A 17500-nucleotide genomic window follows, 5' to 3' on the forward strand; every position below is an offset into this window, starting at 1 on the left:
TCACATTATTAACCATATCCATTCGGCATTCGTTGCACCAGTCACCCTGGGGATGAGGGGTTCCCACATCTGCGGTCCCTTCCAAGGTTACTCGTTGTTCCCATTATGTTGAGTTTTTTTTGCCCTGATGTGGGATCTGAGGACATCTGAGCTACAACGACATCTGAGGATGTCGTTGTGGCTCCGCTTGTGCAGCCCTTTGAGACATTTGTGATTAAGGGCTATATAAGTAAATTTTGATTGATTAATTGATCATATTTGAGAAATTGTACACCTTCAAAGATGAATTAGGCCAGGGTTGTTGAGCCGCGAGTGCCAAAAATATATTCGCTGTTGTTTGTATGGGATGAAGCTGTACTCAGTTATAATACACTTTTCCTCCACTTGTGGCAGTATTGGCAATATGAAACAGAAGAAGTCTAGAGCTGAACTTTAAATGAATATGACTAATGTGGTGAAGCCTTATTTCAATTTCATTCAGTTAGAATTTTAGTGCTGTGTAATTGTATGTACATTTATTTTTCATCAGCTTTGCTGAATGTCTTCCTTTGCAGTGTATTTGATTAGTATTTTTGTAATCCGCCTCAGCTATGCCTTGATAGTCTTTGTGAATAACACATGATTTTGTGTCATTTGACAAGGTTGTAAACTGTTTGTAGGTTTGATATAATTTTTTGAATACGATTTAAAAGGAAGAGTAAGATTACTATTCATTCATCCATCCATCCATCCATTTCCTACCGCTTATTCCCTTTGGTTGGGTTCGCGGTGGGCGCTGGTGCCTATCTTAACTACAATCGGGCGGAAGGTGGTGTATACCCTGGACAAGTCGCCTCCTCATCGCAGGGCCAACACAGATAGACAGACAACATTCACACTATTATTCACACACTAGGGCCAATTTAGTGTTGCCAATCAACTTATCCGCAGGTGCATGTTTTTGGAAGTGGGAGGAAGCCGGAGTACTCGGAGGCAACCCACGCATTCACGGGGAGAACATGCAAACTCCACACAGAAAGATCCCGAGCCCGGAATTGAACCCAGGACTACTCAGGACCTTCGTATTGTGAGGCAGACGCACTAACCCTTCTTCCACCATGCTGCCAGATATAAGATTACGAATTCTTTGTTAATATTTGAGCTGGCCCAAGACCCCCGTGTGGTGGACAAAGTTGGGCCTTGTGGTCTAAAAGGGTAAGAACCCTGCCTTGGACTACCTTTTTTCAATTGCGGCAAAAGAGCGGAAGCAAGCCAGGCCACATCCAAACGTGCGATACCTTGGGTGTGGGCTCAGGCACATTATGATTGGCCTTCTACGAGTATGCCCTTTTATCTCCCCAATATAACATTACCTGTCCCATATTTGAGTCAATGCAGTAGTGTTTCATTAATGTAATTATACATTTTATTATTGTGGTTGTAGTTTGTAGTCCACTACATCAGAGTTATTGCTAACATTTTTTTCCTACTGTCTACAATTCTTCTGGGAGCTGCGTTAAAAAAATAAAAATGGCTGTGAGCTACTCAATTTTTTAATGTTTATATTCATAGTTATTTCAACCCAAACAATGGAAATAAACTTGTTTTGCCAGAGCATTAACAGTGTCGATATTCACAACTCACATATTGTTTAAAAAAAATGTAATCATATATTTCATATGCATTTATTTCCAATGCAGGTTTTTTTTTTTGTTATGACCTGAGCTACTTTGACAAAAATAAAGGCGATTGTGTTTTTATATGACTGGCGACATTTAAATTGTGCTTTATTTAGGAAGCAGATCTCCACTCATTCCGGCGGTTGTCTTTATGAAATTTTATGGACATTTGTCATTAAATTGAAGCTTTAGATCTGGTTTTGAACAATTCTAAAAATACTGAGTTTAAGCAGACATTTTTTACACTTTTTTGAGCTACTCAAAATCACCTTGCGAGCTGCTGATTGGAGAACCCTGATCCAAAGCATTACATTACAGTATATTCTGATTTACGCTAAATAAACACCTCTATGTGGTTGTGATAGCCATCTTATTCATGCATAATCAAATCATCATTTCCCATTGTTTTTGTCTTCTTTCTCCTAGTTTGCTGTGAACATGTTCAGAACGCTGCCTCCGTCGTCCAACCCCACAGGAGCAGAATTTGATCCTGAGGAGGATGAACCCACACTTGAAGCGGCCTGGCCACACTTACAGGTAGCTATTAACCGAATTTGCTTAAACATCACTGTTTCATCATCAGAAAAAGCACAATTCATGTCTTGATTCAATTCCTGATTTGACACCATATGTAAACTATAAGTGCATATACCATAGAACAGTGGTGCTCAAAGATTTTTCACCAAGTACTGCTTTAAAAAAAAAAAAGGGCTCACCAACAACTACTATAATGACCAACAGTAAAATATAGTAGCATAGTAGGCCTAATAACTCGTCAAAAACCAGACAAAGGTTCTATTTAACAAGTATATTTAATATTTTTGGCCACTGTAACATTACACACAGTTTGAACAGTAACACTGTGTTTGAATAGAGGAAAATAAAACATTGTACTTTAATCTACTGCAAAATACATCCAAAATGGAAACTTATTTCCAACCTAGAATAACCGGTACGTGTAAATGCAAAATCACTTTTTCAGTTGCGCCTGCACGGAAGCATGCTCGAGCAGCATCCTCTTGAATGTTGTAAGAAAATTGGTTAATAACAGCACAGTGTCATACATATTTTACTCTGCACTTCGCCTGTTTTCATTCTGCTCTTTTTTTCTTTTGCAGCTCGTCTATGAATTTTTTCTTAGATTTTTAGAATCGCCCGACTTTCAACCAAACATAGCGAAGAAATACATAGACCAGAAATTTGTTATGCAGGTAAGAAAAGAGTAGGCTCCTAGCAGGCTCTTGTCAGTTTAGACAAATAGCTTTACAGCACTATGGAAACGCATTCCGTTTCCATTAAGTATAAAAAATCAAATTTACAAAGCGTTGTGAAGTTTGCAGTGTTTAATGTATTGTCTGTTCTCGCTCTTGCATGCCAGCTTTTAGAACTATTTGACAGCGAAGATCCCAGAGAGCGAGACTTCCTCAAGACGACCCTCCACAGGATCTATGGGAAGTTCCTCGGCCTGAGAGCTTACATAAGAAAACAGATTAATAACATTTTCTATAGGTGAGTGCACTTCTGCTGCAGCTCCTTTCGCACATAGGTCATCTGCTTTAAACTGAACGGTGTGAGAGAAGTGAGTTTCAGGCAGAGGAGACGTGGCATCTGTAATGCGAAAATTCATAGAAAACGTATGCAAGGGCAGCCGTAGTACAATATTATATATAGTATGTCAATATTTATAATAATACATATTATATTTTATGGATGCAGCTATTTAATATTTAACTATTCATGCAATATATCAATTTGTTTGATTAATCGAGTAATCAAATAAAACACACCCCTAGCCCCAATGCAACCTTAAGGATAAATTAAGGATTTTCCTAATAAATGTTATTCTTAAGCATTGGAAATGCACATAACATTGAAACTGCATTTTTCCAACAGGAGCATCATCATATATTGCTAATATAGAAAATAAAAAAAAGTTAAAACATAAAATAAAAACGGGTAAACATGAACCAGGTAAGGGATAATACTGAACAACAAACACAGATTGATTGAGTGGCAATATATTTAATTTTAACATGGATGCATTTGAAAATGTATTAATTGGAGGTGGGGTGTTTTGATTTTTAGATGCACAACTCACTAGCATTAAAAGGAAACAGCACAATTTTTGTAATCATTAACAATCCTTATTTGAGACAAGAACACTTACGTTTTTTTTATATACGCATTCTAACTTGCACCTAAATGCTGGCAAAAGTCAGCTAACACTGGAGTCAATGGGAGTTCCTCTTTTCTGCCTGTAAGGGGCTCTAAAAATATTCCAAACACACCACCATCAAGGGTTTATATACATGCTGTAAGTATAAAGTAATGTAGTAACAGGCAAATTCACAATAACGTGCAATATTTATGTATTTTTTTTGCTCAGTTGAACATAGGGTGGCGCGTTGGTTTTAGCATTTCCTTCAACAGCAAGCCTGACTGCAACTCACAACACTTTGTGAGAGACAACATGATAAAACAAACACTATACAATGTCTGCTCTCACTGGGATGCCGACTGTTAGAATGTTTATATCTTCCCGTATAGATGAAGAATTGAACATAATCCTTGCGAAAGGTTTTAAAAAATGGGGGGTTGGAGGGGTGTAAAACTAGCGTCTTTGTGTGTTTTTTCTTGCCATCTCCGGGTTGAGTCAGTTAACTAACTTCTTGGTTTCAGCCATACCTTTCTACTATCTAGATGAGGCCTGATTTAGGATCTAGAATTAACTTTCACCAACTCAGAGGCGAGATAGCCTCACCAGCTGATTATATCAATATACTAGCAAAAGCTAGTTAGCTCTCTGTAGTAGATGCGCTGCTACAAGTAGGTGCTTTACGTTAGTGCTTATAATAACAATATCGCTAATACTTGGTTGATATTCTGGTCCTATATAAATGAAAGTATTGTTAGCGCTTTTTGGATGTTTTTTTGGGGGGGGTTCTATGGGCACAGTAGCTCTGTTAGCTGACTTTAATTCACTCTTGAAAATGCATTCATAAATCGTCAACAATTCTTCAGGTACCTATGCGACGTCATTATCCGCCAACGAGCTATGGCAAGAGGTAAACTAGCTTCTTGCATCAGCAGCTGAATAGCTTTAGAGTTAGAAATGCACAACTCTATGCGATAGGACACCGGCATGGCGTAGTGGGTAGAGCGGCCGTGCCTGCATCCTGAGGGTTGCAGGTTCCATCCCCGCCTTATGACATCCAAATCGCTGCTGTTGTGTCTTCGAGCAGGACACTTCACCCTTCCCCCCCAGCTCACACTGGTGAATGAATGATGAATGATAGGTGGTGGTCAGAGGGGCCAAAGGCGCAAACTGGACGAATAGTCTCCTCTAGTGTAGACTAATAGGGATCCTTAATAAACTAAACTGAACGGGCAGCCACACTTTCGTCAGCCTACCCCAGGGCAGCTGTGGCTACGAAAGTAGCTTTCCACCACCAGGTGTGCACGAATGATTGGTGTTCACTTCTCTGTGAAGCGCTTTTGAATGTCCAGAAAAGCGCTGTATAAATCTAATCCATTATTATTTTTATTAATCTATACTGACTGAAAAACAAGAAAAATCAAAATACAGTATATGTAAAGCATTAGCCCACACTGTACCCTGATAGCTAAACAGCATATGTACTGTAGTTGTATGGTGATGTGCTGCATGTATTATGATCAATATAACCGATCACTGGCTGGGGACGTTTTTTTCTTGTTGGTTTTGGGTAAGCACTTTGGGTACGCTTTCATCTTGGCATAGCTTGTCTACAAGTACCACATCTGCAGCGTCTAGTCATACCAGCTTTACTCTCTCGCTTCCGTCTGCTCCACCGTTTCAACCTCTTTGTGCTTGCTTCTATAACCAGTAGTTCATCCTCTCTGTATTCAGGTTCAAAAAGATAAGGTTGTGAATCCTCATTTGTCCAAAAGTAGTAGTTTTCATTGTATGTTATAAATAATAAAATAAGCACCTTTTTCCTCTGTCACCTAATGCTAATCTGAAGGTGTGTAAAACAAACATTTCTGACCACAATATTCTAACAACTCATTTTGTTTTTTCAGGTTTATCTATGAGACGGAGCACCACAACGGTATTGCTGAACTACTGGAAATACTTGGAAGGTTTGATCACCATTATTGTTGTTAACACACTGACATACACATTAGGCACACCAATGCAATCTACAAACCCTGTTTCCATATGAGTTGGGAAATTGTGTTAGATGTAAATATAAATGGGATACTATGATTTGCAAATCATTTTCAACCCATATTCAGTTGAATATGCTACAAAGACAACATATTTGATGTTCAAACTGATAAACATTTTTTTTTTTGCAAATAATCATTAACTTTAGAATTTGACGCTAGCAACACACGACAAAGAACTTGGGAAAGGTGGCAATAAATACTGGTAAATGATAATGTTCATCAAAAAAATATTTGGAACATCCCACAGGTGTGCAGGCTAATTGGGAATAGGTGGGTGCCATGATTGGGTATAAAAGCAGCTTCCATGAAATGCTAAGTAATTCACAAACAAGGATGGAGCGAGGGTCACCAATTTGTAAGCAAATTGTCGAACAGTTTTAGAACAACATTTTTCAACGAGCTATTGCAAGGAATTTAGGAATTTTACCATCTACGGTCCGTAAAATCAGAGAATCTGGAAAAATATCACTGCACGTAAGCGACGATATTACGGACCTTTTAGCCCTTAGGCGGTACTGCATCAAAAACTGACATCAGTGTGTAAAGGATATCACCACATGGGCTCAGGAACACTTCATAAAACCACTACCGGTAACTATAGTTGGTTGCTACATCTGTAAGTTCAAGTTAAAACTCTGCTATGCGAAGCAAAACCCATTCATCAACACCAAGGAACGCCGCTGGCTTCGCTGGGCCCGAGCTCATCTAAGATGGACTGATGCAAAGTGAAAGAGTGTTCTGTGGTCTGACGAGTCCACATTTCAAATTATATTTGGAAACTGTGGAGGTGGTGTCCTCCGGAACAATGAGGGAAATAACCATCCGGATTGTTATAGGCGCAAAGTTCATAAGCCAGCATCTGTGATGGTATGGGGGTGCATTAGTGCCCAAGGCATGGGTAACTTACACATCTGTGAAGGCACCATTAATGCTGAATGGTCCATACAGGTTTTGGAGCAGCATATGTTGTCATCCAAGCAATGTTATCATGGATTCCCCTGCTTATTTCAGCAAGACAATGCCAAGCCACGTGTTACAACAGCGTAGCTTCGTAAAAAAAGAGTGCAGGTACTTTCCTGGCCCGCCTGCAGTCCAGACCTGTCTCCCATCGAAAATGTGTGGCGCATTATGAAGCGTAAAATACGACAGCGGAGACCCTGGACTGTTGATCGACTGAAGCTCTACATAAAACAAGAATGAGAAAGAATTCCACTTTCAAAGCTTCAACAATTGGTTTCCTCAGTTCCCAAACGTTTATTGAGTGTTGTTAAAAGAAAAGGGGATTTAACACAGTGGTGAACATGACCTTTCCCAACCATTTTGGCACTTGTTGCAGCCATGAAATTCTAAGTCAATAATTACTTGCAAAAAAAAAATATAAAGTTTGGGTTTGAACATCAAATATATATTTTTTGTAGTCCATTCAATTGAATATGGGTTGAAAAGGATTTGCAAATCATTGTTGTATTCCGTTTATATTTACATCTAACACAATTTCCCAACTCATATGGAAACAGGGTTTGTATATCAAGATGTAATACATGAACTTAAAGGTGCAATATGTAGTTATGTGGCCAGCAATGGTACTGCAATCACGGTCATAATTCTGTAGTCCCCTCACAGTCTTCATGACTGAGGTTGCCAGATAGGCAGCCAAATCCTACTCCAATGAACGTCAAATGGCAATCCACGAGTCTTACGCTGCAGCTTTATCTTGTTTAAGCTTCTTGTAAGATGGTTTACTATGTAATAAATACACCACATTTTTCTAATGTCGATTAGCCAAAGGTATTTGTAAAGTTACGCAACAATATTTTAATCGGTAGTCGGGACAAATTGTTGGGATTTCCCTGCTAAAATATGTAGTTTGACCACACGGACCACCATCGAATATATTCTATAAAATATATCGCATAGACCTACTTTGATGCCGAGCCAAGGCCAACAATAAAATTACCGCCACATTTCGTTCAGCATAACTCCATTTTGCATCCAACCTGACGCACTGCATTCTCTTCCATTTACGCACATCACCCAGTGCCAAGTGAAATTCTATAAGCCAACCCACGTTACGCATAAATCATACAGCTTACTACCATGTCAATACATACAGTAGAAAATCATTACTTGGCACATACTTGGTATGTGCCAAGTACATACCACCCCATCTGTGCCGGATGCATACAGTACCAGAAACTGCAATCAGCCATGCTAATGTTGGAACGTATTTCCCCTGCGTATCAGCATATTGACAACGAAATAGGCACTGACACTACGCATATCCACATAGGTTTTATTTGTCGAAAGACAGTTTGCCCTGTCAGTTGGATGACACATTGACATACAGGCTAACGGGCATACATTTCCTCCGTTAGCCTGTATGTTGATGTGTCATTGACAGGGCTAGCATGCTAAAAGCATTACACTAGTGTGATGGTGCTTCGCTCCTAAGCATTTGTTGCACGAGCATATTAGCTTTGACAAGATTATAGACTGTATTGGACAATATTGTTTACATATGAAATGTCCATTTACATTTATTACAAGTAATAAGAAACCATAAATGCCTTACTTACCTATCAAGGAAGAGATTAGCTAGTTTAGCGTTGGATGAAAAAATATTTTCGGCTTTCAATAGTCTCCATCTTTCAAAGCGCAGAGGGCCGGGTATCGAAATTAAAACTATAACAATATTTCGGGGCTTTAAATCTAATTTTGAAATGAGCATTTCCCGGCTGAACTACAGTTATCAGCTATAAAGGTATTCAAAAAGACAATGATTTATTAATGCCTTTTGACATATCAGGGCCATTTAATGATTACTTGACATTCAATTCTTACAAATGGCATAATTTAAGTGCAGTCCCACACCACTATCATGATGAGCATTGTTGTATTCACTGACCTAAAATGATTTTGTTTTGTTTTGCAGTATCATCAATGGATTTGCCTTACCTCTAAAAGAAGAGCACAAGATATTCCTATTGAAGGTTTTATTACCTCTTCACAAAGTTAAATCACTCAGTGTCTACCATCCACAGGTAACGTGTGTCTATTTTATTTTCTCCTTTTCTTCCTTTTTTTTTGGAGGGGTGGATGTGGAGGGATACTTTTAAAAAATGGGAATGAGATTTTATTGTAAATATAATTATTATGATGGATTGCATCAAAAATATCCGATATGCGCTCCAATCAAAGCGATCCTGAAGTATTGCGTACTTGAGCAAAACCTCGACAGTCAACATCTAAATATCCTCCAAAAAGCGCACAATACTTTTATACTTTTATTGCATTTAATTGAAGTCATTTAAAAAGGTAAACATGGTAGGCTATTGGCTACTAGGAGCTGGCAGCTACACTGCAGTCAAGCACACAGTAACACATAAGCTAAACATTGGGAGGGATCAAAAAATGTATTCAGATTTGATTTATTTTCAAAAAGCTATTGTTTTTTTAAGAGAAATATGTTTGTCATCTCTGAGCTGCAAATATGTCATGACAGCAGCCAAGAAGAGCTCTTGTAACATGTTTTCAAAGGGTTTTATTATAATTTTAATACCAAATAACACACTGAAATTTGTGTTGAATCAAGAATCAATTTTGAATCAAATTGTCACCCCAGGAATCAAAATCGAGTCGTGAGCTGTTTTAAGATTGACAAACCTACTAGAGATATGTAATAAAAAGTGTCCTTAATTGATTAATATGCAGACTAAAACATTCAACAATACAAACAAGCATTAAATAATTATGTGCATCCATCAGTCGTCATCCTAGTGAGAGCAGAAATTGTACAGTAAGTAATGCTTTAATATGTTTGTTGTTGGTCATGAATACTGCTTGAGTAGTAGTCAGTATTGTTGAAGGAAAAAGGAAACGTTGTGCTGCGTCTATGAAATTATTGTGCCGCCGTATGCTTAAAATTACAAAAATAATGTGAATATTGTGTGTTATTAAAATGTCTGGTTACTGCATTACATATATACTCACAGTGTGAATATAAATGTTAATAGAGGTATTTGGATATTTTTAGAGCATGTATTTAATTTTCCAGAGGGAACTCTCCTGAAGGAATCAATAAAGATTTATCTCTATCTATCTATCTATCTATCTATCTATCTACTGCGACTCCCATTGACTCCATTGTTAGCTGACTTTTTTTATCGTTTATTTATGATTTACAATGCATAAAATAGCAAAACATGTGTGTTCTTGTTTGACATAGGGATTATAAATGATAAGACTATTCCTCTCAAAAGTGCAGTTCCGCTTTAAGGTTCCCATATTGGCATTGTATCGCAAATGTAAAAAGTTGTATCAAATTAAGGGTGAATGAAAAGGCTGTATGGCCAAATAAAAACTGAGTAAATGCACTACATGAAAGCACATACTAAATTTTTGTTATTTTTTTTGCAGCTGGCCTACTGTGTGGTGCAGTTTTTAGAAAAGGATAGTACCCTAACGGAGCCGGTATGTTCACTCATGTCTTGCACACTGGCTTAAAATGCTGATTTTTAACATCGTCATTCCATAAAGGTGGTCATGGCTCTCCTAAAGTACTGGCCAAAGACCCACAGTCCCAAGGAAGTGATGTTTCTCAACGAGCTGGAGGAGATTCTAGACGTCATCGAGCCGTCTGAGTTTGTTAAGGTGCAGGAGCCTCTCTTTCGACAGCTGGCCAAATGTGTGTCCAGCCCGCACTTCCAGGTAATCCATGATTGAATGATTGATGAGAAGGTTAGCCCTGGAAGTACACTCATTACTCTAGTGCACCCTGATGAGATGTTCTGTATGTGCTCTGCAGGTGGCAGAGAGAGCGCTGTACTACTGGAATAACGAGTACATCATGAGTCTGATCAGCGACAACGCGGCAAAGATTCTACCAATCATGTTTCCCGCTTTGTACCGAAACTCCAAGACCCACTGGAACAAGTGAGTTGCGTCACTCCTCGACACTGGAGTGCAGCATTCAGTCTCAGGCTGCGCTAATCCATCATCCCGTCTAACACTCATGTGAAACAATTCTTTTCATAATGTCACATGGTCAAATGAAGTTAATTAAGAGTTAATACAACATACAACCGTAATTTCACTATAGGTATACTGAGTCCAAAAGTTGTCTGTCTATTTCTTTGGAGGGGTTAAAGCTGTAAGTTGTCTAATATTTCAAAAAATAATAATTTAATAATTTCAACTTTGAGATACTAACGCATAATTTTTACTAGAGATGGGAATAATAAGATTTATATGATTTTAGTTCTGCTTAACAGTTTGGTTCTTTATCGATTTTTATTATTCTAATAATCTTAGTATTTAAGATAGCTAGCGATTAGCGCTTAAGTTGCAAGCTAGCGATTAACAGCGCTTTATTCTGTATGATCGGTATCATACCTTTGTCTGTATTGCCGCCGGTAAGTTGGACCCATTTCCAGTGAGAGTTGGATTCTGCCAGAGCTGCCCTTTCTCACCGATTCTCTTCATAACTTTTATGGACGGAATTCTTTGGCGCAGTCAGGGTGTTGGTGGCTGCGGGATTAGGTGTTTGGTGTTTGTAGATGACGTGGTCCTGCTGGCTTCATCTGGTCAGGATCTTCAGCTCTCACTTGAATGGTTCGTAGCTGAGTGTGAAGCGGCTGGGATGAGAATAATCACCTCCAAGTCCGAATCTATGGTTCTTGCCAGGAAAAGGCTGGAGTGCCATCTCTGTGTTGTGGAGGAGACCTTGCCCCGAGTGAAGAAGTTTAAGTACCTTGGAGTCTTATTCACGAGAAGAGTGGATCGCTAGGTCAACAGGTGGATCGGTGTGGCATCTGCAGTGATGCGGACACTGTATTGATCCGCCGTGGTGAAGAAGGATCTGAGCCGGAAGGCAAAGTTGTCAATTTACTGGTCGACTTATGTTCCTATCCGCACTCATGGTCATTAGCTTTGGGTTATGAACGAAAGGACAAGCCCGAAATTTGTTTCCTTTGTCCGGGAGCAAGGCTCTCCTTCAGAGATAAGGTGAGAAGCTCTGTCGTTTGGGCGGAGCGGGGAGTACAGCCGCTGTTCCTCTCACATCGAGAGGAGCCAGACAAAGTGGTTCGGGTATCTGGTCGGGATGCCCCCCGAAGGCCAGGCAGGGGTTTACGGCATTCTGACCGGTAATAGGCCACGGGGAAGGGGCCACTATATTTCTGAATTGACCTGAACAACTTGGGATCCCACGGGAGGAGTTGGAGGATGTAGCTACGGAGAGAGAAGTCTAGGTTTCTCTGCTTAGCCTGCTGTCCAACGACCCGACCTTGCATAAGTGGAGGAAGATGGTTGGATGAGTGGTCTGTATTCTTGGAATATCTTAGCATTGCACAATAACAAGGGACTTTTAGGATTAATTTAATTTAAAATACTATTTCATACAAGGTTTACAAGTAGGGGGTCCCTGCTTTATCTCTCATCTGGTTGAGGGTCCTTGGCCTGGAAAATGTTAAAAATCCATGGTTTGGAAAAAATATTTGCGTACAAACCCAACAAAGATGTCCTAAAGTGGGCTATTCTCTCAATGGGATGCATAGGGCATAACAATAATTTGTTTTAAAAATACCTTTTATACTTTAAGTATTTTACTGTTAAAATAAACAAGATACAGCATAAATTATGTGACAAGTACAAACCCTGTTTCCATATGAGTTGGGAAATTGTGTTAGATGTACATACAAACGGATTACAATGATTTGCAAATCCTTTTCAACCCATATTTAATTGAATGCACTACAAAGACAAGATATTTGATGTTCAAACTCATAAACTTAATTTTTTTTTTTGCAAATAATTAACTTAGAATTTCATGGCTGCAACACGTGCCCAAGTAATTGGGAAAGGTCATGTTCACCACTGTGTTACATCACCTTTTCTTTTAACAACACTCAATAAACATTTGGGAACTGATGAAACTAATTATTAAAGATTTGAAAGTGGAATTCTTTTCCATTCTTGTTTTATGTTGAGCTTCAGTCGTTCAACAGTCCGGGGTCTTCGCTGTCGTATTTTACGCTTCGTAATGCACCACACATTTTCGATGGGAGACAGGTCTGGACTGCAGGCGGGCCAGGAAAGTACCCGCACTCTTTTTTTACTAAGCCACACTGTTGTAACACGTGCTGAATATGGCTTGGGATTGTCTTGCTGAAATAAGCAGGGGCGTCCATGAAAAAGACGGCGCTTAGATGGTAGCATATGTTGTTCCAAAACCTGTATGTACCTTTCAGCATTAATGGTGCCTTCACAGATGTGTAAGTTACCCATGCTTTGGGCACTAATGAACCCCCATACCATCACAGATGCTGGCTTTTTAACTTTGTGTCGATAACAGTCTGGAGGGTTCGCTTCCCCTTTGGTTCGGATGACACAATGTCGAATTTTTCCCCCAAAAATTTGAAATGTGGACTAGTCAGACCACAGAACACTTTTCCACTTTGCATCAATCCATCTTAGATGATCTCAGGCCCAGAGAAATCGGCGGCGTTTCTGGATGTTGTTGATAAATGGCTTTTGCTTTGCATAGTAGAGTTTTAACTTGCACTCACAGATGTAGTGACGAACTGTATTTAGCGACAGCGGTTTTCTGAAGTATTCCTGAGCCCATATGGTGATATCCTTTAGAGATTGATGTCGGTTGTTGATACAGTGCATGGATCGAAGGTCACGGTCATTCAATGTTGGTTTCCCGCCATGCCGTTTACGTGGAGTGATTTTTCCAGATTCTCTAAACCTTTTGATGATATTATGGACCGTAGATTTTGAAATCCCTAAATTTCTTGCAATTGCATTTTGAGAAACATTGTTCTTAAACTATTTGACAATTTGCTCGCGTAGTTGTGGACAAAGGGGTGTACCTCGCCCCATCCTTTCTTGTGAAAGACTGAGCATTTTTTGGGAAGTTGTTTTTTTACCCAATCATGGCACCCACCTTTTCCCAATTAGCCTGCACACCTGTGGGATGTTCCAAATAAGTGTTTGATGAGCATTCCTCAACTTTATCAGTATTTCTTGCCACCTTTCCCAACTTCTTTGTCACGTGTTGCTGGCATCAAATTCTAAAGTTAATGATTATTTGCAAAAAAAAAATTTTTATCAGTTTGAACATCAAATATGTTGTCTTTGTAGCATACTCAACTGGATTTGGGTTGAAATGATTTGCAAATCATTTTATTCCGTTTATATTTACATCTAGCACAATTTCCCAACTCATATGGAAACCGGGTTTGTACACAGAATTGTTCAGTAATACACATTTGACTTTCAAAAGTAACTTAAAGTATGTCAGCCAGTGACAAATACAAGCAACTAAGGCCAATCAAACTGCTTTGTGCAATTTTGCAACCATCAACTATAAAAGTCTACTACTATTTTGCAGAATAATAAGCATATCTGCTTTTTCAGGAAATACGTGATCTTTCTGACTAATTCGTGTCTCCGGCTGTGGAGAACACCTCTCAGACAGGGAGGAGGCGTGCAGCCCCTGAAGCCTGCCAGATGCAGTCTCGTCGTGTAATGCATGAGAAACATCTGGTTGACATTTGCAGTAAATAGTAGCAGGTTTTGCAATTATAGGCAGTGTTAATTAGTTACCTGTAGTATTAACAGCAGACAACATGCTGACGTTGCTGTTGGTGGAGATTCACTTCCGATTCGGAATGGATCAAAATATCTTTGAGGGCTGCAGTAATCGATAACTAGTAATCAAATATGATTGGTTTATTTTATTATTCGAGTAATTGAATGCAACACACTTTACAGCCTCATGCGCATTTTAGGAAAATAAGATTATATTTATTCTGCTTGCCACAACCTTGATTTTTCTTAGTTTTAACAAAAAAATGCACATCATTAATAAAAATGGGAAAACATCTATGTTTTTTTTTTGCCGCTACACATATCATGGCACCCACACACACACTTTCTTGTGTTCTATCGCAGCAGCCGAACGGAAACTATGTCCGCATATTCAGAAATTTGGGCACTCCATGCTGTCCGGATTTCATGTTTTTTTTATTAGTTACTCATCTAACGAGTAATCGAAGAAACAGTCTATAAAGCAAAGTTATTTTCTATTCAATTATTCGTTACTGCCCTAACACGTCATTCAATGTTAACAGCTGCTCCGTGTGCTATTTGTATCTGGTACAGGTGAAACTCAAAAAATGTGAATGTGGTGCAAACGTCCATTCATGTCCGCAATTTAACATGATGTAAACTCACTACATACAGAGTGAGGTATATCTACCCTTTATTTGTTAGAATTTTGATAACCATGGCTTTCAGTTTCTGAAAAGTCCAAATTTTCTGAGATTTAAATTTGTGGTTTTCATAATCTGTAAACCATTATTATCCATAATGTATCGAAAGAAGGCTTGAAAGATCTTGAAGTTGCATGTTATGAGCCTATGTCATATATAAGTTTCACCTTGTAGAAGTAATTGCTGTAATGAAGGAACCGTTGTACAATTTAATTTTTTTGAGTTTCACTACTATTTCTTCCCTTGGTTAAAATTTCCATTTTGCAAGTGTTGCAAGTTGCCCTGTTGCCGTGCGTGGTGATGTCATATGCGCCCACAGGAATCATTAAGGGAATAATTAACATAACTGGCAAATTTTTTCCCAGGTTCCGGAACAGTGGGAACCGATCTCTTGGGTCCCATCCTTAACTGTGACAGCATTTAAAGTTCTAGAAAGGGTCTTGCCTGGTCTTGTTTGTCCCCCCTCCCAAAACAAAATCTTTGAATTCCATATTATATAAAGAAATAGGTGGGGTTTTTTTTGTTTAAACCGCACGTTTTCATAAGAAACCAATAATTTAGTAACCAAAACACATTTTGTCGAATACAATTGTAAATGGAGTAGATTAAATTTATTGTGATTGAGAGTAGCAATAATAGGAGAGTTGCATTTATATGGCCAAGGGCTCCCGCTACTTGTTGTAAACCCTTGTAAACAATGTCTTCGAGTAAGCATGCATATATTGTAAGAATTGCAATGTTTTGCTCATGAATTTTTAAGTGAAGTGAAGTGAATTATATTTATTTAGCACTTTTCTCTAGTGATTCAAAGCGCTTTACATAGCGAAACCCAATATCTAAGTTACATTTAAACTAGTGTGGGTGGCACTGGGAGCAGGTGGGTAAAGTGTCTTGCCCAAGGACACAACGGCAGTGACTAGGATGGTAGAAGCGGGGATCAAACCTAGAACCCTCAAGTTGCTGGCACGGCCGCTCTACCAACCGCCCTTTAGTTAGGGAAATGGAGCTTTCAGGTGAAATTTCAGAGTGAACCTAATATGCACAATCATTTTAATAGATTTATTTAATTTAAAGTTTTATAAACTTTTGAGGGCATAAAATATGTTCCACTGTTTAGTGTTGCAGTACTTTTTGCACACTTTGTTTTTAACAAGAATATAGCGTATTTTTCGAAGTATAAGTTGCACCTGCTGAAAATGCATAATAAAGAAGGAAAAAAACATGTAAGTCGCACTGGAGTATAAGTCGCATTTTTTTGATAAAACCCAACACCAAGAATAGACATTTGTCAAATTCATGACAAAGTTATGTTTTTTTTTTTTACACAAAATGAACCGTGCATGAACATCGTCTTGTTCAAAGAACAAAACCAACACAGTGCATGAACTCACAACAGATTACACACCTGCGAATCCGATGGAAAAATAGAGGGAACATTGTTTGGGGGGTATGCATAATACGGCAGAAGGGAGAAGTTTTTATTTACACGATAACTCGGGTGTGTCTTGCCCTCCGCGGCGGGGACTCCGCCGAACCCCTGAGGCAGACTCACCGAACCCCTAGGGTTCGATCGAACCCAGGTTAAGAACCACTGGTCTAGTCTCTTACGTAAATGAGCTAAATAATATTATTTGATATTTTACGGTAATGTAGTATTAATTTCACACATAAGTCGCTCCTGAGTATAAGTCGCACCCCCGGCCAAACTGAAAAAAAAACTGTGACTTATAGTCCGAAAAATACGGTATGTGGTCAAGGGCTCCCGCTACTTGTTGTAAACCCTTGTAAACAATGTGTTTGAGTAAGCATGCATATAATTGCAACGTTTCGCCCATGAATCTTTAGTTAAAGAAATTTAGCTTTCAGATGAAATTTCAGAGTGAACCTAAAATGCACAATCATTTTAATAGATTAATTTAATTTATCCATCCATCCATTTTCTACTGCTTATTCCCTTTCGGGGTCACGGGGGGCGCTGGCGCCTATCTCAGCTACAATCGGGCGGAAGGCAGGGTACACCCTGGACAAGTCGCCACCTCATCGCAGGGCCAACACAGATAGACAACATTCATACTCACATTCACACACTAGGGACCATTTAGTGTTGCCAATCAACCTATCCCCAGGTGCATGTCTTTGGAGGTGGGAGGAAGCCGGAGTACCCGGAGGGATTTAATTTAAAGTTTTATAAACTTTTGAGGGGATACCATATGTTCCACTGATTAGTGTTGCAGTACTTTTTGCACACCATGTTTTTTAACAAGAATATACAGCAAAATTGGGTATGCTTTTATTTTTGATTTGCTTGATTAACATGCAGGGATCTTTGTAAATAAAATATTTTAAAAAAAT

The 17500-nt window shown here is 38.9% G+C and overlaps 1 protein-coding gene across 2 annotated transcripts in view; it reads left to right on the forward strand.

The window, feature by feature from the left end:
• The window catches only part of ppp2r5ca (protein phosphatase 2, regulatory subunit B', gamma a), a 76637-nt gene that overhangs the window by 51010 nt on the left and 8127 nt on the right, over positions 1–17500 (forward strand). For both annotated transcript variants that reach the window (XM_061895937.1, XM_061895938.1), the window contains 8 exons: positions 2085–2195; positions 2777–2869; positions 3037–3167; positions 5721–5780; positions 8803–8911; positions 10287–10340; positions 10407–10577; positions 10675–10802. In XM_061895937.1, coding sequence (XP_061751921.1) covers positions 2085–2195; positions 2777–2869; positions 3037–3167; positions 5721–5780; positions 8803–8911; positions 10287–10340; positions 10407–10577; positions 10675–10802 — 857 coding nt within the window. The remainder of the gene's footprint in view (positions 1–2084; positions 2196–2776; positions 2870–3036; positions 3168–5720; positions 5781–8802; positions 8912–10286; positions 10341–10406; positions 10578–10674; positions 10803–17500) is intronic.

This window comes from Nerophis ophidion, linkage group LG03, assembly GCF_033978795.1.
Source record: "Nerophis ophidion isolate RoL-2023_Sa linkage group LG03, RoL_Noph_v1.0, whole genome shotgun sequence".
NCBI classification, from domain to species: Eukaryota; Metazoa; Chordata; class Actinopteri; order Syngnathiformes; family Syngnathidae; genus Nerophis; species Nerophis ophidion.